The sequence below is a fragment of the Electrophorus electricus genome, chromosome 24, assembly GCF_013358815.1.
Source record: "Electrophorus electricus isolate fEleEle1 chromosome 24, fEleEle1.pri, whole genome shotgun sequence".
Lineage (NCBI taxonomy): Eukaryota > Metazoa > Chordata > Actinopteri > Gymnotiformes > Gymnotidae > Electrophorus > Electrophorus electricus.
Window position 1 is genome coordinate 5,888,562 of NC_049558.1, and position 21,439 is coordinate 5,910,000.

Genomic DNA, 21,439 nt, shown 5'->3' on the forward strand with positions numbered 1-21,439 from the left:
CCAGCGCCATAACAGAATTACATGATCACCGGCTCTGCAGAGAACCAGAATGTTAATAGAGAAATTATTTCAAAGTCTGATTTGGTGCACGTTGTCTGTGTTAATTTATGTTATTTATTTGACTATGTACATTCATCTTTCAAGGGGGTTGTGTGTGTATTTTTGTTTTTACCTGTGTGTTTGTGTGTGTGTGTGTGTATGTGTGTGTGTGTGTGTGTGTGTGTGTGTGTGTGTGCATTTGTGCATGTGCAGAGCTTTCTGCTTCGCTGCATATACTTTAACAGATTGTTTCAGTGGGCATAGCCATGTTGACTTCAATCAGGTCTGGAGAGAGTAGTCCTTGTGATGGTTTATTAGAATTTATGAGTGCTGTCTGCTTCTTGTTCTTGTTTTTCTGTGTTTGATTTTCTCATACATGTGTGTCACACCATGTAGTTTGGTTAAGGGAATTTCACATGAAGGAAAAAAAACAATCACATACACAGAGATGACTTTTTCACACAGCTTACAAGGCTTACTCATTCTGTGTGTGTTTGTGTGTGCTAATGCATGTGTGAATGCATGTGAGGTGACAGGCAGACCATTACACAGCTGCTGATCAGTAACCAGTCAACACAATTCCTTGCTATCATTTCTTATCTGGCTTTTTCACTCTCACTCTAAGCTCCAGGGTGAGCTGTAATAGCCTCACAGAGTTCAGGTTCATTACCAGCTAGGCTCATGAATCAGAGAGAGCACATGAAAGACAGAGAGATGAATATTTAAGGAAATTAAAGTGCTACCTTTCAATAAGATTCCCTCTCTCTTTTTCGCTTTCTCTTTCCCTGTCTTTTCTGCTGTTCTTTCCTGCTGATACCTTAATGCTTCTTTGACCCTCTTACCATAGGTGTGAACAAACAAGAAAGCCTAGTGATAGATCTGTTTGCTGAGTGTGAATAATGCATCTCTTCTTTAATAATATCAAAAGCGTGGGGCCTCGTTTGTTTGAAACCATTGAACATGCTTCATATTTAGTCTGAGTACTGAGTTATAGGATGTTTGTGCATGTTGGGAAGATGAGAAGTGTTTTAGGCATCTTTCAGTAAGAGATCCACACCACAGACTGCTAGACCATGACGTGCACAGCACACAATACAGTGTGTGAGTACAAGTCAGTATTTGAGGAAGGAATTTCATATTAAGGAATGTCGTACTAACCTGATTTTCCAGGTTATTCATTATTATATTAAGCACCTGATTAAACGGTTTATAAACTGTCATATTAAGCACAGGATTATCCAGAAGTAAACTTCTAACCTTACGTTATTGATGATGCTGTCATGCGACAAGCACTGGCTGTCTAACCAGATGATGTGTGCTCATCCATGTTGTTAAGGTAGCTGTATGGAACTTGGCTTCACAGTGCAAAGGATAAGTGGGCTGTTCAGTGTATGTAGCTGGAATGGGGGGGGGGGGGGGGCATTGTGAAGTGCCCCAGGGAGTGGTTTTTTTGAGTGGAAATGTTATACTGAGAGACAAAGGCATCGAGGCCAGGGTGTTCTCTGCACAAGAGCTATCAGCCTGAAAACCCAGGGGACGTGCGGTGCTCTCAGCCTGTCAGTCTCTTTCTCACACTTGTGGAGGAGGAGGGGACTATCTATCGATCACCCGTGGTGTTGGAATCACCCTGAAGTCTGTACAAACTCCCAATAAAACTGAGTTAACAGAATAATGCCAATTTATTTTTATTAAGTCAAAGACCACAGCCTATCACAGGAGAAAACAGATCGACTGGAAATAAAAACAGCTTTGTCAATAAATTAAATTCATACAACACGCACATGACATTTTAGGCTACATTCCACACATAAAACACAGTAGACTTTTAACTTATTCATTTGCAGGTATTTTGGGGAGGTCTGTACAAAGATTATAATCATACAAAACTAAGATATGTACATAGAGATGAAGTATCCAAAGGGGGAAAAGGTGCATGTTAAATACACAGCTATATATTTAGTGTAGTACTTCACACAGTGACATTAGCAATAGTGTCTGAGGGACAGACTGATGAAGTCAAGTTTTGCTTTATAGACTCTTTATAGCTATTGCCTCTGCAGTAGGTTCATCCATAATGCTACAGCACGAAAACCCATCCTCTCTCTGTCTCCCCAACAGCCTTGAGACAAGCCTTACCCCTTTGGTTGTTGCTAGGCAACACTGTAGAATTCCGGTGCAGTGCATGTAGTATAATGCAGGAAGCTGTGCATATCAAACTCGCAAAGTCTACAGTTAGAGGCTACCCTTCTCTCCACAGTTCCAGAGAGACAAACGGAGGAGCAGGGGTGAGGTGGTGCAGGTTAAGGTTTCAACCGAATGTAAGAAGATAGCTAAGCAAAAATACAAGCAAAAGAATGTTCAGAAAAGTGTGTGGCAGGACCAGCCTGAAAGTTTCTTATAATGAGGCCCAAGTGCTAAAGCAGCTACACTCTTTGCAGAGCATGCTAGTCTCCCAGCATTCGAGCCTACCGATGCTGAGCTGGAGGCTGTTCATCTTGATGAATTGATATAAAAATGATTGAGGTTTACAAGGTGAGTTCCAAGGGAATAGTAAAATCAGGTGGGTTTTTTTGTGTGGTATATTAGCATGTTGTTGGATATAATGTTTGCAATCTTTAGCTATTCATTTAGGTGTTATTAGAGATATTGGAGATGTGAAAAAATGTCTAAAACATATTTTAACTGGTCATAAAGGTGATGGTCTGCAATTAGAAATATGGAAAACAATGTATGGAATCCTAATTAGCCCAAAACAAAATCACAGAACAAATCCATTGCATCTTTAAACAATGGAATTATAAAGGAAATTTCCTCAGCAAAGCAATGGATGACTGTTATATTACATTGACAACAACAACAACAGCAACAGTAGTAGTAATAATAAAGATTTTCCTTTTTTTTGAGTTAAACAGTCTAGCATTGTAACTGATGGATGTAACTGAGAGAGAGATTAGCTGAATAAGGTCTAAGAACGGACTCGTACGCTCGGTGAACTGCAAAGCACCAGCCCCTCAGGGCAGCTTCCATGGACAGGTGCTACATACACGCTGCAACAGCATTAATAATCCTACAACCAAAAAGAGTTATGGGCAAGAAAATCTAGGCCCGTTAAACATGGTTCCTTCTTGTGTAACCTTTCATCAGACTGAGCAGAGCAGAAATGCCCTCTTGCCTCACCAGCTAATGCCCCTGTCTCTGCTGTGATGGGCCCAAACAGGCATGCTTAAAGCTCAGGCACCAAGCTTTTTAAAGCAGCCACTGCAGTGCCAAGCACCTTCCAAACCAGGCTGCTCGGGCAGAGCCGCCATCGCAATAGCTCCTCCTTACGTCGCTCTGGCAAATGGCTGGATCGGCCCTCTATAAAGGGAGCACTGGCTGGGATTTATAAACGAACGTGATATGAATTGGGGTCATGTGCATGCGAGAAAGAGACTGAGAGTCAGCATTCGGTCCACAATCTAACTCCCTAAATGTGACTGCATGCTCGAGCTACTGTCAGATTTATAACCATTCTTTCCTTTTTGAAGAGGAAATGGAACTTCCCCAGTTGCTCCCTTTACCCTTTCGTGTCCTGACATGACACTTTGCCTGCTTCCTCACCCACTTTCACTGACATGTTCAGTGGATAATAATCCCTGAATCCAGTTTCCAATTAAAACACCTTCAAGTGCATAACACTGTATAGGAAGCCTTTTTTTGAAGTTGAAATGTAGTCACAGTTCATCACTCGTTCCTATACATATGCACCACAATGCATAAACATAAGAAAATGAATACCTCACGGTCTTTAAATACAAAATGAAGTTCATGTGAAGTTTTATGTTATTAGTCAGAAAAGATGCTTCACAGAAGAGGTGCATTCAAGAAAAATGTACACAATCCACACAGAAACCCTTCAGCGGGACCTGCCCTTCATTATAAGTAAAAGGAAGAAGTTAAAACAGAAAAGGCAGAGCATGGGTGTTTGGGTGGGGAGGTGCAGGGTGGAAGGAGTCACCAAAGGTCATCAAACGACCTCTCTGCTCCCCAGATCTGCCCTCCTATCAGTCTGTCTTGGGATACGAATGAAGAGTCTTGTTCACATGATGGAGCAACTCTTGGTCTTCTCCTTGCTGAGGGAGGAGCTGAGAAGCTCCGCCTTGCTGGGCAGGTGCAGGAGTCGCTTAGACAGGCGGGGGGCGGGGCTGGGCTTGGTGGGCGGCTGCAGCTTGTTGAGGCATGCGAGGGCTGCTGAGCGGAACACGCTGTGGATGCTTTTCTCCGACGTGAACGCAGAACATTCCAGATATGTCTCCGCCCCCACCTGCTTTGCTAGTGAAGACCCCTGAATAGTGGGAACCGTAAAATATTTAGAAAGAAAGAAAGAAAGAAAGAAAGAAAGAAAGAAAGAAAGAAAGAAAGAAAGAAAGAAAGAAACCACTGACAGAGGTTGTCAGAGGTCTTGAGATAATCAGAGGATGTGGTTAGCTGACCTGTTCGTGAGAAATGGGTACCATTTTCTGATTGGAGAGCTCCATCAGTGTGCACACATCAGTGCGCAGGTCTGTCTTACATCCAACCAGAAGGATACGTGTGGTGGAACAGAAATCCATGATCTCCGTTTTCCACTGCAAGGAGAAAGGAACATTCCTAAAACTAATATCATTTTATAACACTAGATATTAAACAATGTCATATTTCACCACCAGGTCCAGGTAAGGGTACTTGGAAAACTCCTTTACCTTTTTCAGAGAGCTGTCAACAGTGTCAGGTCGGCTGATGTCAAAACAGAGCAGCACAGCATCTGAGTCACTGTAGCAGAGTGGCCTAACATTGTCATAGTAGGGAGAACCTATGGGAAAAATACCCATTATTAACCAACTCTCACTAGAACAAGAGAGATGTTTGCTTTTACAACTTCTCATCTTTTTGGTAAAACTATGTGTGTGAAACAATCCTGTCCGAAAAATGAAACGTTACATTATTTATGTGAACTTCCAGTAGAACTCAGGCTACAATTAAAATGTACTTTCAGATAACAAAATCAATAAATAAAATATAAAGAAGCATGAACATATTTAAGATGATGCATCGGTACATGAACATATTACAGCACAAGCAAATGTAAACAGGCTACTTGTCTAACTGGGTATGTGTTTGGAACTACAGCAAAAATCTGGATGTACTTCTTTTATAATCCTTGGCATTAGACTTGAGTTAATGCATGAGAATTTCACTGAAGACCAAAGACTAGCACTATCGGGAAGGAAATATGTGTCAACGCTTTTATGCACCCTCTCATATTACATGCACTTTGATATGGAGAGTGTTTGAAGCGGTGTCTGAGCAAATTCAATTAAGACCATTCTAATTAGTCACTATTAGAGTGTGTGCATGCGTACGTGTGTGCGTGCATGCATGCATGTGTGTTCATGGGTGTGTGTGTGTGTGTGTGTGTGTGCGCGTGTGTGTACATGTGTGTGCACATGCAAGCCTGTGGGATTGCGAGTCTCTCCATGTTCCTACTACTAATGAAGCCATGCACAATTAATGAAGTTCACTTGACTTAATGCATCTGGCAACGGCTGCTGATTGCTGATTGCTTTCACACACTCTGATTACAAATTGATCTGGAAATCAGTTTTTGTCAGTTCAAAGCACATTCCAGTATCAATACCAAAGAATTCCAGTAGGTTTTAAGTCTTCACTGCATCCTAAGGTAGGCTGACATCTAGGTGCATGTGTAGCTACCTTGTCAGGAGCATCAGACGTTTTAGAATAGCTGTTTCTTTTTTACAACTAAAGCATCAAAACTGAAGCGTTTTGATGACTAAGGCTGAGGTTATGACCAGGTTTAGGGTTATGCAGGTTTAGGGTTATATATGGCAATCTAACTGACAAGTAAGTTTCAACAATCATCCTACTTTATCTCAATAGCCTACATACACATAAGTCAAAACCAAATTGGTGAAGTTAGGTGACAGTAATTTCTGCAGAATACACAGAACGTGTATTAGTAATGGGTTCACATGGCAAAGCAATCACAACTGACTATCCCTAACTGTAAGTAAGAAAATCAGCCAAATATTCACATTACAAAAATAGGAAAGCACTTCAGTAATCAGGCATGATAACTAACACAGATTTAACGGGCGTCACTGGTGTTGCGCAAAAAAAAAAGTAACCCTGCGATTGCTGTAACATGTGGACAGGCCAGCAGTAAAATAACACAAATGGCATTTGAGAAATAGATTATATTCAGGCTAAATCTCAAATAACATTTTTTACATCCATATTATTACTGCTTACCCCTATGATTGTTATAGAGCATGATAAAAAAAAATTACATTTTAATGAATGCTATTATTACATATATAACATATTGTATTAATGTAACATATTTTAATGAATGTCATTATGACAAATATAACACAAAATGTGCAACAGAGATATCAAGCATTTTATATCTGTGTTGCAGGTATATTATTCCCGATAAATTCCCAAAGAAACCAGAGGACCAATGATTTGAGAGATAAGAAAAAGAGGAAAAAGACAGAATTCTGATAGAATTCTGATCTTGGTAAACAGAAATGAGAGAGAGAGAGAGATTTTTAAATAAAAATCTGTTGCTGGTGTGAAAGGCCAACTGGCAAGCACAACAGACATCTGAGGGTTACAGCTACCCTTCTTTGAGCCAAGGCTCTTGGGGTCTGTTCCTCTTTGCCAACTCTGTCATCTACACGCACGCGCGCACACACGCGCGCGCACACACGCGCGCCCACACACACACGCGCCCACACACACACGCGCCCACACACACACGCGCCTTCTTATTTACTACCTAATTTCATCCTTGAATCAGAAATAAAACATCAGAGATCAACACAGGAGCTTCTAAACTTCACACCAAAGAGCTGTTATCTCTTCAAAACAACTGCACCTACATCTCTCGCTGAAGTGAATAAGGCAAACTTCTGAGTATGGAACAATCACACTTACTCAACAGAATGCATCTCGTCCAAATCTGAAGCAATGCATCAGGAACAAACTGGAGCCCACACTTCCTTCTGAGTTTCACTCACAGAAAGGTCTCAGGTCTAGCCGCTGCTAAAGGTCCCTGTGCCACAACTGCCACTGCGTCTCGAGACTCAGTCTAAATCCAGGCCTCGGGTGCTATTAGCATTTCTTAAAGGTGACATGATTGGTTCCTGAGAAAGCAGCGCCTTAGTCACTAATCAAGGAACTACTGCCCTGCTATCATTGCCCTACTATTGCAAATCAAGGAAAACACACACACACACACACACACACACACACAGACACACAGACACACAGGTAAAAACAAAAATACACAAACAACCCCCTTGAAAGATGAATGTACATAATCAAAATAAATAACATAAATTAACACAGACAACGTGCACCCAATCAGACTTTGAAATAATTTCTCTATTAACATTCTGGTTCTCTGTAGAGCCGGTGATCATGTAATTCTGCTATGTCGCTGCTGATCTTTGTTTAGGGATGTTTCAGACTGTGCTGGCATAGCGATGTATGCTGCAGACATTTAGACAGGCTTGTACAGAGACGCCCTCTGCAGTAGTGCTGTGTTTTCTCAGAATGGCCCTCTCAACTACCCCCATTTCTAGCTCCCTTGTTCCTAGCGCTAGGCTCATGTTATACCATGGGGACACCTCTGAGATCCCCAAAATTAAAGGCACCCTCTCCCTTCCCTCAACACACACACACACACACAAACAAACGTTACATTTATTCAATTGCATATATACCGTATGGTCAAAAGTATGTGGACACCCCTCCAAATTATTGAGGTCATGTGTTTCAGCTACACCCATTGCTAACAGGTGTATAGACCTACATATCCATGCAATTCTCCATTGACCACCACTGGCTGTAGAATGGGACATACTGAAAAGCTCAATGACTTTAACCCATAGTCAACTGTAAATCCTGCTTGTGTGAAATGTAAGCAACCAGGGGCAGCAGCAGTTCAGTCACAAAATGGTAGTCCACGCAAAATCATAGGCTGGTGCCGCCAAGTGCCAAATAGTTTCACTGTTGCATCACTCACTACTGCAGAGTTACACACTGTCAGCCCAAGGGTTATGAAATGGGTTTCCATGCTCGAGTGACTGCACACAAACCCAAGACCACTGTGTGCGATGCTGAGTGTTAGTTGGCGTGCTGTGAAGCCACCGCTGCACTCTGGAGCAGTGGAAACGTTCTCTAGAGTGATGAATCAAGCCTCACTATCTGATGGACGAGTCTAGGTTCAGCGGATGCAAGGAGAATACTAACTACCTGGATGCAAAGTGTCAACACAGGGAAAATGGTCTGGGTCAGGGTTTGGACTAGGTCCCTTAGTTCCAGTGAAGGGTAAAGTCTTTGTATAGCATACCAAGACATTTGAGGTAATTATATGTTTCCAACTCTGTGGCAATAGTTTGAGGAAGGCCCTTTTCTGTTCCAGCAACACTGTGTCCCTGTGCACAAAGTGAGGTCTATAAAGACCTGGTTTGATGAGTTTGTGTGGATCAACTCCAGTGGCAAGCATGAAGCCCTAAACTTAACCCTACCGAACCCTTTTTAGATGAAGAGGAATGTTGTTTGCAAGTCAAGCTTACTCATCCAACATCATTACCTGACCTCACAAATGTTCTTTGATTAAATGGGCACAAATTCCCAAAGACATCCCAAAATCTTACGGAAAGCCTTCCCAGAAGAGGGGTAGCTATTATAGCTATGGGGGGGGGGGGGGGGGGTCGCTGAAATGGGATGTCTAACAAGCTCATATAAATGTGATGGGCAGGTGTAAGATTCCAGGGGGTAACTGCACAGAACTGTATTAAAACTGATGAGCAGTATAAATCTCCAGTGAAACAGGACGTTTTGGACAGAGGTTTGATAATGGTTTTAGGCTACTCTGTCCACCTCTGTGGACACACACACACACACACTCACATATAAGAGGGAAGTGGGAGTAGGAAAAGGCATGGTTTGACAGATATAAACATGGTCTTAAATAATGCTGTTAAAAAATAGCTGCCTCATTTTAATGTCTGTTCACTATTCATGACCATATCACAATTCACTAGTTCCCTGAACAAACTGTAATAATTCCCATGTTCACATGTATTAAATAAGATCTCCCAGTACCTGCTCACAGAAGATTAACACATGTTGAAGAGCGTTTATGCTCTGATAAAAGCAGCTGATTATCATTTATCTCTATAATGTGGGGATTTATTAAATGCCATCGGTGTCCCCACTGCAGAGAATAAGAAAGAAGCTGGGACATTTATGTAAGCTGCACAAAAACAGCCAATAATAATAATAATAATAATAATAATAACAACAACAACAACAGACAGACACACAGACAAGCCTGCACATACATACGTACAGACAAACAGATACACAGACAGACAGACAGACAGACAGACAGACAGACAGACAGACAAACAGACACACAGACAGGCCTGCACATACTGACAGACAGACAAACAGACACACAGACAGGCCTGCACATACTGACAGACAGACAAACAGACACACAGACAGGCCTGCACATACTGACAGACAGACAAACAGACACACAGACAGGCCTGCACATACATATAGACAAACAGGCACACAGACAGGCCTGCACATACATACAGACAGACAAACAGACACACAGACAGGTCTGAACATAAATACAGACAGAAACACAGACAGGCCTGTACATACTGACAGATAGACAAACAGACACACAGACAGGCCTGCACATACAGACAGACAAACAGGTCAGCACATAAGTACATAAATACATACATACATACATACATACATACATACATAAAGACAGACAGGCCAGCACACACATATAGACAGACAGAGAGACAAACACACAGACAGGCCAGCGCATACATACATCCTGATAAACCGACACACAACATATACATACAGTCAGACAGAGACAGTCAGACAGACAATAAAATAAAAACAAAAATAAATAAATAAATAGACAGTTAGCTAGTTAGATAGTTAGTTATTCCATACTGGGAAGAAGTCCCAACTAGGTCAGTAATGCAGAGAGGTAAAGCATAATCTATAAGTAGTTGAAAACTATTGTAATGAATTGAATAATTGCAATCATGTCTTTGTAGCAATCAGATATCTCACCAGATGTGTCCCACAGACTAAGCTCAACACGCTGATCATCTAATTCCAGGCCAGCTGTGTAGTTTTCAAACACAGTCGGAACGTATGTCTGTTGACAACAATAACATGCCATGGTTAGTCATTTCTGACTATAACAAAGCAGATCTGTCAGAAAACATTATTTATCATCCGTGCGCATGAGCAAGAGATACCCTGGTGCACTATAAGAGATGTTTTAAGCTGGCGCATTGTAACTTTGATCCTTTTGTTGTTGTTTATGATGTTGTTGGTTATGTTTTTTTTTCTTCTGGTTTATCTTGACCTGCTACGTTTCGTGAGCTGAGTCACCAATTCTCAACTCGACACACAGCACGTGCATAATAAATCACGTGTCGGGTATAGTTTCTTAATGAAAACACTGATTTTTGTTGTCGATTAAGATGCGTTCAGTCTTCCTTGGGAACATGCATTCAAAAGAAAAATAACTATCAGCAACGTATCATTCATATGATATCATGGATGTGATATCATCAACGTATGATATTAATATGTATGATTTCATATAATAACCAATAACTATCGTTTTCGTATTTACTGGTTTCCGCATGGTTCATTTCAAACACAAGTGTAGCTTACCTCTGGGTAACAATCCTTTGCCAAGACTTGTAACATTGCCGTTTTCCCGCACTGAACGTCTCCCACTAAAACCAGTTTACAGCGGGCTACCAAAGGCTGGCTTATTCTCCGTTCCTTCATTTTCAGCGTGGCAGAAACCCAGACCTATTATAAATATGATTACATTCACTTGTTACGGCGGTGTTAAGTTCCAGACCAGTAATGATAAGCCAGCATCGGTGTTGGGGACACCGCTCACGCTACCAACCCAAAGAGAGCCGCCAGCTGTCTAGCAAGAATTATGGAACTGCGGCAATTTATGTAGCTCAAACATCCAATCAGCGCTGCGCATCCCTGCCAATTACGCAGCGCGTCTAGGAGTCGTATCCACTGCAAGCGCCTTTTGCTGTCTTATTTTTATTTTATTATAGTAGATTAATTAATTTCGGACATTTGTTATATATAGACAACAGTGAACGGTTTGTTTCTATATGCATCAAGTTAGACTAAGTTTGGTAGAAAGTACATCTTCAGAACTTTTCAGGAGACCGTGAACAACACCGCGACAAATTGTTGCATTATAAAGTTGAGTACTATTGAACCCATCGTTTCGAAAGATATAATAGACAGATTGAGAATCCAAAAAAACCTAAAATGTACGTAGAACTCTGCATTGTTTTTATCATGTAATACTTGGTCTATGGCAAATATTTCAATCTGAATTCAATATGCCATACCTTCAGAGACAACGGGTTGTGTACCGTCTGTAGCTTTACGCTTATCACTTCAAACTGACATAGAATAACATGGATCATTATAGCGAAATGAATGTACAAATGCAATTTTAAACAGAGGTCTTAACAAGGAAAAACGATCATTAGTAACAACAGCACTTTCAATATTTTGGCGAATATTATGAGCTGCAGCAAAACCTAAAGTTTCCTCCCAAATCTACTTTGTGTAATCTAACTGCATTTGTGACAGCAGATTAGACACATCAAATCAGTAATCTTTAGGGTAGAAGATGACAGGATGCTACCCATCACCGTTCATGTGAAAGTGTATGATAGGGCGTGTGTGTGTGTGTGTGTGTGTGCGTGTGCTCGTGCACGCATGCGCATGTATCCGTGTGTGTGTGTGTGTGTGTGTGTGTGTGTGTGTGTGCGTGTGTGTGTGTGTGTGTGTGTTTGTACTTGTGTATTGGCCAAACTCAGCCTCGGGACAGATGGTCTGGTCTTCCCTGAACGTAAACTGAAACAGGAAACAAAACACATCACATCACATCTCAGTTGGGTAGCACCATATAGTGAACCATGCAGAGCAACTGATTAAAAGCACCCTCATACCTCCAGGTCTCACCTCTATATACTATGTAGATTCATCACTACCTATTTGGAAAGCAAGACATAAGCTTGACAACCCATATCTTAAAATACAATGGGAGTAGATGATTAGATTAACTGTACTGATCACCATGTTAGAATGATGACGCTGCAATTGCATACGTATGTGTCCCTGTGTTCTTTTGCCAAATATTGCTTACTATTTGCCTTTAAATTCTTAAATTCTCTCTAATGCACTGTTCTTTATGCACCTGTACTGTGTGTGTATGCCTGCATGTGTGAGTGTGTACGTGCGTGCTTTCATGCTTGTGTGTGTGTGTGTGCTTTTGTTTGTGCATGTTGCTGTTGGGGGTTTATATAACTAATTTCAATACAAGAACAATCTATGCTGTCTTTTCTTTCACAATTATTTCCCATAAATACCAATGAAGGACTGGGCACAAGACCTGGTTTAGAATTGTGCATTGGCATTCTTTAAACTAGCCCTTGCACATCTGGATTTTATACATTCAAAGGTAAACTGCTATTTTATGATCTCATTTAAGTGTTACACAACCCAAAAAAGTTTCTTGTCTGCTGACATGTCACCCTTCACTTCACTTCACTTCATGCTCACTTCACTAAACTTTGCTTATATAAACTTTTTATATGACTAGCCCTGATGTACACAACCAAACTGTTAAAAATGCTTGCATTTGATACAATGAATCATAGTATTTACGGATCCTATTTAGCACTCTGGAATGGTAAAAGTGCATTTTTAGTGAATAATAAGAATTTTAGTCGGTAATTATGTTTTTAATGCCAAAGGTCATAGAATAATGTTGAAGCTATTTCATCATCAGGATTTGCAAATTTATGTGTTACAGTTATGATAAAAAAAAAAACTATTAGAAGAATGACAGTATCTCTTTTTAGTTGTTTCAAATGGCTTATTTTTTGTCAATGTAGTACAATCAACATTTTATTGACACAGTGAGGCCCTATCATCCACAAGTGACTGCAAACTACAAGGCTAAGAGGCATTTTAATCATGTCTTTTAAAAATGAACATGTTAATCTAAACACAGTCCAATATAGTAAGTGTGAACATCAACAACAAACATTCTACTTCTACAACAATGATTTCACATCTCCAAATTGTTCAAATATTTATGCCCCTAGAACTCAAGGGCATGAATGTACAGGGGGTGGGTGGCTGCTACAGATGAAACATTATATATGTCAACATGTTCTGTTACTCTCTTTCTCAGCTGCCTTTGTATTTTAGAGCCAGTGATAAAATTGTTTGTTTTGTGTGATTAAAACATTGCACAGCTGTCATTAAACAATACACTATCCAAAACGAACACCATCAAGACAGACGAATGACGTTGTTTGAACATTACTGCCCTCTTGTGGCCACAAAAGTCCATGTTCGTGGGTGTTAATGGCCCTGCTGCTTGGTTAGTGTAACTTGTTGAACCACCTAACTTAGTCTGTCTTGCTGCTACTGCAAAGATGAATCTATTGCACGAGACAAATAGTTTCAGTAGAGAATGACCATTCTTAAAGGATAGGTGAAGCAGAACAAACGCTTATGGCATCAGACACCACAGATGCAACATTTCACTTGTGATTGTTGACTGGAGCTTGCTCCCAGTCAAAACTCGTTATATACTGGATGTAAATAATAACATTACTGTATTATTATTATTATTATTATTAGTAGTAGTAGTAGTAGTAGTAGTAGTAGTAGTAGTAGTAGTAGTAGTAGTTGTTGTAGTGGTGGACGTAGTAATACTAATATCAAGTGGAGCAAGTACATATAACTATGCATGAAAGAACAGCAGTTTCGTAACTGCTTTAATTTGCTGTGAAATTACATTGGGTTTCGAGTTTGATGATTGTAAATGTTCAGAATTAGGTCTTGCAATCAGGCAACTGTCATGCACTGTCATGCATACTGTGGTCTTTTATGTTAGAGAACAGCTCTTGACCACAGGGCGGCGCTGCATACCACCATGTAGCTGCGTTGTCTTCGTGTGTTCATAGAAGTACTAACATTTCTACTCACCGACAGTGCTGCTAGTGTCTGGGGTTTATTGTTTGTGGAATGTAATGATTGATATGTAGCTAAGATTAGTTTGCCAATCAAAAAAAAAGAAGAAAGAAAGAAATTAAACCAATAAACGAAATTTGGGTCGTTTCATATATTTTCAAATAAAACATTTTATTTTGCCTTCTAGTGTACGTCACCCCCACTCCCAGAAATCTCTGGTAGAGAAGAAATATGCCATTGCTGACATAGCTTGCGTGGATGGCGCGGAGCTCTCCAAGGTGCTGAATGCTTGCGCTTGCCGTGCTGCGGGGCGTTTATTGTCCTGTCTATTTAAATCTCGCTCTATAAAACTACAAAAGTTACAAATAAAAAATAAATTTTACAAATTACTATAAAATAATTAATTCGAGTATTTAACTTACAAATATATCATTTTAAAATCTATAATATAAATGAGGAGTTCATTTGCAAAAACCGATGTAAACGAGCCAACTACAGTTTGATTGATATTACCTGGAATGCACAAATAAAAATAGGATTTATGAAAATTCATACAAATTGAGATATATATATATATTTTTTTTTGCAAACGAACTGTTCAAATGTACCCAAAGCAGTTTCTTTTCAAGTTCTACAATGACTCTATTTAATATACGACTAACTTTATTCTAACGCGCGTACTGGAGACTTATTTTCAAAGTGGCAAAAGAAAAGGAACGATGAGCGCGTTATATCCAAGAGTAACAATCCAACATGGTCGGAGGCCTAGAATACTAGGACACTATCACGCCACTATATATCTCCACGCTACTAAGTGATGGCCAAATCGGATCTTCAAAACGGTTTACGGTTTACATTGGGCTACTTTCTTGTATTCACCCGTTTACATTTTTTTTCTCGAATATTTGACTTCATATAACGCAAGCCTGTACCCCAGACTGCAATCCCGAGCGTTGCCGACAGGCTTACGCCGACCAAACACGTGTATTTTTTAAATAGGGTTTTGTTGACAAATTTTTATTTTGGTACTAGCCCCTTAGGCTTTGTGTTTTACATTATAAAGGATCCCAAATCTAGAGGTCTGACCTGAGGTTCTCACGTCTTTCACTCTTGTCTGAAATGCAGGTTGTAAAACACAAAATTGTAAAGCTTCCCACAGCGGGATATATTTCAATCAAAGTCCATAGATAAGGCCTTCGTTATATTACAGACCTGTTCAGTCAGTCTATTTGTCATGCGGCTACCCAATATTATGAGGCTCCGTAATGACCCTGTCAACGAGATCTTAATTTTTACCACGGTAAATATTATATTTAACTGGAAATGCTATATAATTTAGCCTTCAAATAACTAATCATTCAGATGTAAAAGATCAGAAAATTAATATTATTTCTCATTTAAAATTAAGTAATAATAATATACTGTAAGATTTTGTTTGTGCACTCCTGTACGTACGACGATTTATCTTGTTTTTGACTATATCTTAAAAAGCCAAACATCTTTATAAACATTTTTTTCCAAACAGTACAATCGCCATTGTATTCTATGTAAGCAGACACGTCCGAGAGACACAATGTTTTATGCCAATAATACACAAAGGAAGCACAAGAACAAAATATGATAAGGAGGCTAAATTTATTTGTGATGATTATAAAATTATACAGAAAATGCCATACGAATTTTTTTTCCAGATTTTCGTAGTACCTACCTTTTCTCCGTTTTAAATTAACTGTGCCTGTTTCTGTAGCTACTTACATATTTTATGTGATTCAGATTAAAATAAATGCAAATCTAAACAATTTGCAATTTGTGGAAATGTCTCAGAAGTGTGGTTCGTGTTCGACTTCAACACCATTAAAATGCTGTGAAAAGGTGTACCTGTAAGGAGATTGCTGCTAATGCTCATTCAAAATACCTTATACCTTTTTAACAGTAAATATTTCGCTCAAGAATATGCATTTGCATAGATATTACTGTATTTAACGTTATGGGCTAGGTTGTCAGCTTTTATGGTAAATGCCAACTGCTAGTAACGTATTACTTGACTGTCTTTTTGCAAAGCTTAGATACAACTTTCGTCCTGCATATTTGGACGTGCAAATTAGCACGTGCCCTTCTTTTATTGTGGGGAGTCGCGCCACTTTTTCAATATAATTACCACGCTGATTCCTTCTAACATATTTTGCCAACTCCACCTGGAATTACATGTTGACCAAGACAGGGAGCTTTAAAGAGATACAAACGGTTATTTAAAGATTTATGAAAATATATCAAAAGCCTAATAAAAATGTTCCAGACTTTCCTTTTCTAAAACACCAACGCGCGTCGTGATACCTCTGCCCCCCCAAGTCGCAGTCCTATTCAGTTCTAGCTCTCTTCCGCACTTTTTCATTCGTGGCAAACGGGTCTGAATTCAGGGCCACAATAAGTAGCCTACAAATGAACTGTTGTATAAAAGAATCAACGTTTATAATTGACTAAACACAAGCCCATTAACTCATTGATTGTTCCATCACGTGGAAGCTGATGTTTGCTAAAGGGATTCGTTTTTTAACGGAGTCGTTGCGGACGGTGTCCATAGGTGGCGCACTTTCACAGCAAAATCTTGCCTTCGTGTCACATTGCCACATACAGTGCAGACTACTGGTGTCTTTCGATTGTTCCACGGCTAGCCTTTGCTATTGACTCGAATTGCTTTATTGTGTAAGCACTGTACCTTCTCTTACACTGATACTACAACTGATTACCATCAACGCACTGCGTGCACAAGCCCACAGATAGCTAGGCCTATTGTCGCAACAGCTGTAACGGTGGTAGACGATGGTAGAATATTAAAACTGACAATATAAAGATAAACGTAATATATAGGATAAACTTAGTACAAAAATATAGTTTCCCTTTTCAATTAGATTTAAATTCCTATAGCATAGATTTAAACATTTGCCTTACATTACATTTTAGATTGGATTATTTTTTCTTTCATATGAAAATCACTTCTCTATGCAGCCTACACTACGTGGATGTTTAACAATTATCAGGCGAGAGGACTGCTATTTGGATAAGAGGAGAGAGGCCTGCCCGAGACTATAGAATGTTATAGCTAGAATGTTGCGCATGATCCTAAACCCTCAGTAACGCTACAGGCCTGAGCTGTTACTCGTTGTCCATGTGATAAACAAATAGGATGATTTTGAACGGCCATTATTTTTTATCTGTTATTGAATATGCCTCTCATACCGATACATCTGACATCCTGTGATCGTATCGCGGCATTATTAAATATGAGTACGCGCGGATATCGCAGGCTAAATTACTGATGACTATCGCGGCTAGTGCGTTAAGCATGTCGACCGGTATTGAACAGACGGGAGGCAGACCGCCGCGCAGCAAACACAGCGGAAACGTGATGCTCAGGAGATTCCTCTCTTGGCATTCACCGCGTGCCTTAATTGTTTGGACATTAAATCAAGGTCCGCTGTGAACACGCAGAGTGAGAACCCAACTGTGTCTATCTCGCGCGTAAGAACGCGATCAAGGCTTCGGTTACGCTGACCATATAGGCTCCGACACTTGAATTTCGCGCCCCGAGCAGCACCGCTCGCCACGGACTTTCAAGAGGCAAATGATAGATATTTGGACAGACATTAGAGCGCGCTCGTTCGCCGTACCGCTCCCTCCCCTAAAATCACCCCTGCTTTAGTCTAAATGCATGCGCAGTTGTGACGCAAACTGGCTAGTACATCAATAGTCCGTTAGAAACAAGCGATACCACGCAACCTGCAAGATTCAAAGCAAAACTGCAGTAAAAATACAAAAAATATGTGTACTTTTCCACCTGCACACATTCTACTTTAGGCTATGGCGGAGTCCATAGTTTGCTAGAAAGAGATGCTCCACCATCATTAAAGACATAAACGAAGTATACCATGTACAAGCTCACACAATGGGGAAAAAAAACAAGTCAATCGATAAATGAGATTTTTTTTCTTGCACTCAGCGTAGGTATGCTCCAGGGTATCACAATAGTTTTCTTTTACATGTTCTGTGTCCATGATTTTCTTCTTTAAGTCTCAAAATACCCGAGTTTGTTCCTTTGTCCAGAATATAAAAAAGCCCGAGGATCGCTTAAGAATATACTACTGCACCGCATCTCACAAAGAGATTAGAATCGCCGGTAGTACTTGCGTACTAAAAACAGACTATCCTTCGGTAAGAATAGGAATGCTTCCCCAAGTCTAGCTGCTGCGTCTCCACTTGTCTATACAAATACGCCCTCCTTCGCGGTTAATGCACAGTAACGTTCCACTTCACTATTGCCTAATTTTACTGTGAATGTTCGTGCAAAGAAAAATTCGTTAAAACCGAACATGTATCACATTGGCATTCCTACTTTCGACAGCTATTTTCGTTCTGTGTTCTGTCCGGTGACTTCGCGGAAGCTACGGCGCTTGAAGTATCTTCTTGACGATGACTTGCTTTTTCGTTCCATGTAAACCCCCCTTCTCAGCGTCCTCGGCAAATTCACCCCTATATTAGCACTCCGTCAACCCCCACAAGCACTGGGGCACATCCTCTCCGATCCATTCCTTTTAATCTCACTCGTCCTCGGCAGCGGTTTTTTGGTCCAGCCCTGGGTGTTTTTTTCAGCCTCTCTGATCCAGTCTCTCGGATTAGACATGCTCTCTTCCCGTCCCAGACACGCGCAGCCTTCTGCTGATTGGGCTCAACGCAAGAGGATTACATGGGGACATAATGACGTCATGGCCCGGGCCCAAGTTCTCCCCCATTAGCCAAAGCCTCATCAGCGAGATGTCCTTGAAGCAGCGCGCGGTTGACATTCTGCAGACAGGAGCGCGCTACTAGATGTATATGTAGCACATATTAGGGTAATGAGCACAATGTTAATTTTAAAAATTGACGACGATTTCGTGGGGAAGTGGGCTACTTTACACATTTGCGAAGTTTTTGTCCTGTATAATAAATATATAATTTATATCTTATTAACGATTTGCTGTTTGAGTATCTTTGAATGTTATAGCAGGGTTATTTGAACAGGCTATATGGTAGTTTCTTCGCAGTTTAAGTTAATTACATTTTCACGCAAACATAACATAAAATGCACGTCTTATGCGTCAATATACCTTACACTGAAGGGTGTATTCTGGACCAACACCAAATTTTCACAGTGATGTCCCAAAGACTGGCACAACTGAGTATTCGGTGTTGTGTTTTCGGGGGGAAAAGACCTTTCTACATAGATAGTTCACTCAGTCTCATGCTAAGAATGCCAAACAAGGGGTTAATTAACCTATTAGTCTACTGCTGTAGGCTATATGTTACATTTTCTTATTTTATTAAATTCCTTCTAGGCTCTAGCCTTTGTCCAAAGAGACAGACATGTAGAGGCAAACAGAGCTAATATTCCTAGGTTGCTCCATCATGGGGAAATCAGCGCATAGCTGGTGCTTCGCCTTAACATGCCTCCGAGGTCTTCGTTGTACTTTACATTATTTCACTTCATTTTATATATTTTGAGAAATTACTTGATGGTCGGTCTGTGTTTAGACTTTTTAAATGTTTGTTCTGTAGTTTCTAAATTATGCTTGTTGAACGTATGCGGACGTTTACACATATTTTACTTTAATTCCACCTTCGTGTTGCATTTGGCTCGTTTGATTCCTATTTTAACCTTTTCTGCAATTTGAATCATTCCACAATCGATACCTGGCAGTATTTATTTTAACTAGAACACGTTTATTTCAGGTTTTTTACTTTATTTGCCAGTTTATCTGACAAAGGCCCATATATTGCTTCAGCGATATCTAGTGCTCTTTTGTGTGTACTAATTTGTGTACTTTTTGATCACAAAAACCCCAAGCTTTACGTCCTTGCATAATACAGTAATCCAAATTAAGACTGTTTTGCTTGCTGTACATAATACAGCAATACATAATTCGTTTTATCGTATGTATCTGTTCTTTTATGAGCTAAATGTATTTGGTAAACAAGTCCTGATGAAAGCAATCTATTTAATCAAACGTTTGTAGTATGTATCAATAAACTCCAGTGATTACTTTTCAGTGGATTATTATGGTGTTCTAATAATACTTTCATAGATCTAATTTTTAGTGTTTTGTAACAATTACAGTTTTTTCCTGCATCAATTAATCTCACTATTACTATTACTATTGTAAATAAAACATCCAAACATTTTTTTTAAAGTTGACTAACTGGAAAAACATCTTGCATTAACTTTAACTGAAAATAGTAAAATATTTTTCACTGAAAATAATTCCATGATAATTTAGAATTCAATAAGTATATCCTGACATTTTGGTGGCCCGGAAGAGAATGACACTATTTTCAAGACTTCCCCCATCCAAACCTGCCACCCACGGTTAACGGAACAAAAGGCATCCATGGGAACAGTTCAAAAATATTTCTGATTTTACGTTTTACTGATCCACAGCACTAGAATATATTACCCCTGAAATCTTTTTCGTTAAATATCTACATCCAAATTCTCGTAATATGCGTCCCGTAGTATGCCTCCTGATTTTTGATTCTCCGTATAGCTGGACATGATTTGAATGGATAGGCCTATGCTAATAGATTAATTGAGTCGAATATTTACATCCCACGACGAACGCCATTTTGTACGTAAGGATAACCAAGCGAATAGCAAGACGAGTGCTCTTGAGGCGAATATGATTCTATCTGATCGACACTGGTCCGCATAAGAATTTCTTAAACAACCGTTCTTGCAAAATATCTTTCCATACGAATCCCGAACCTTGGAAGACGGTCCTCTGAGAACTTGACGGGTCGCAACCACCTTTCTTTGTTCCAAAGAGTAACGACGGTCACTGTTCCAGACGCGATGGGGAAATATGGCAGAAATGGTTCAGAGACTAACCGAGGGAAGGAAGAGATAGAAATTGTGTGCTAAACGCAGCTAGTTTTTCTCCCAACTCGGTTTCTCGCTAGAGCGGCCTCTTCGTCTTAAACTGCGTGAAGGAGGAGCTGTCCCGTTGCATTACAATGACATTCAGTCCCCATTCATTCAGGCGCTGTCTAACGGTCTTTGGATAGCAAATCCACCCCATCGGGGGGTCGCAGCCCTCTCATTACGCCCCCAATCCCAACACACACTCACTACAATAGACCCAACAAAAGGCAAGGAGAGTGGGCCCCAGCACTGCGTGGCCCGAGCGTTGAACTCTGGGCCCTGGTGAGAAAAACGGCTCTTGAGTGCTGG

General features: G+C 40.2%; 1 protein-coding gene across 1 annotated transcript; it reads right to left on the reverse strand.

The window, feature by feature from the left end:
* Positions 1-1,699: 1,699 nt before the first annotated feature.
* rnd1a (Rho family GTPase 1a) lies at positions 1,700-11,074 on the reverse strand. The gene is made up of 5 exons (XM_027007026.2): positions 10,819-11,074; positions 10,204-10,291; positions 4,761-4,870; positions 4,512-4,646; positions 1,700-4,363 (listed from the first exon to the last, which is right to left on the reverse strand). Exons 1-5 carry the CDS (start codon positions 10,936-10,938, stop codon positions 4,118-4,120), a joined length of 699 nt encoding a protein of 232 aa, XP_026862827.1. The 5' UTR covers positions 10,939-11,074; the 3' UTR covers positions 1,700-4,117.
* Between the last annotated feature and the right edge of the window lie 10,365 nt (positions 11,075-21,439).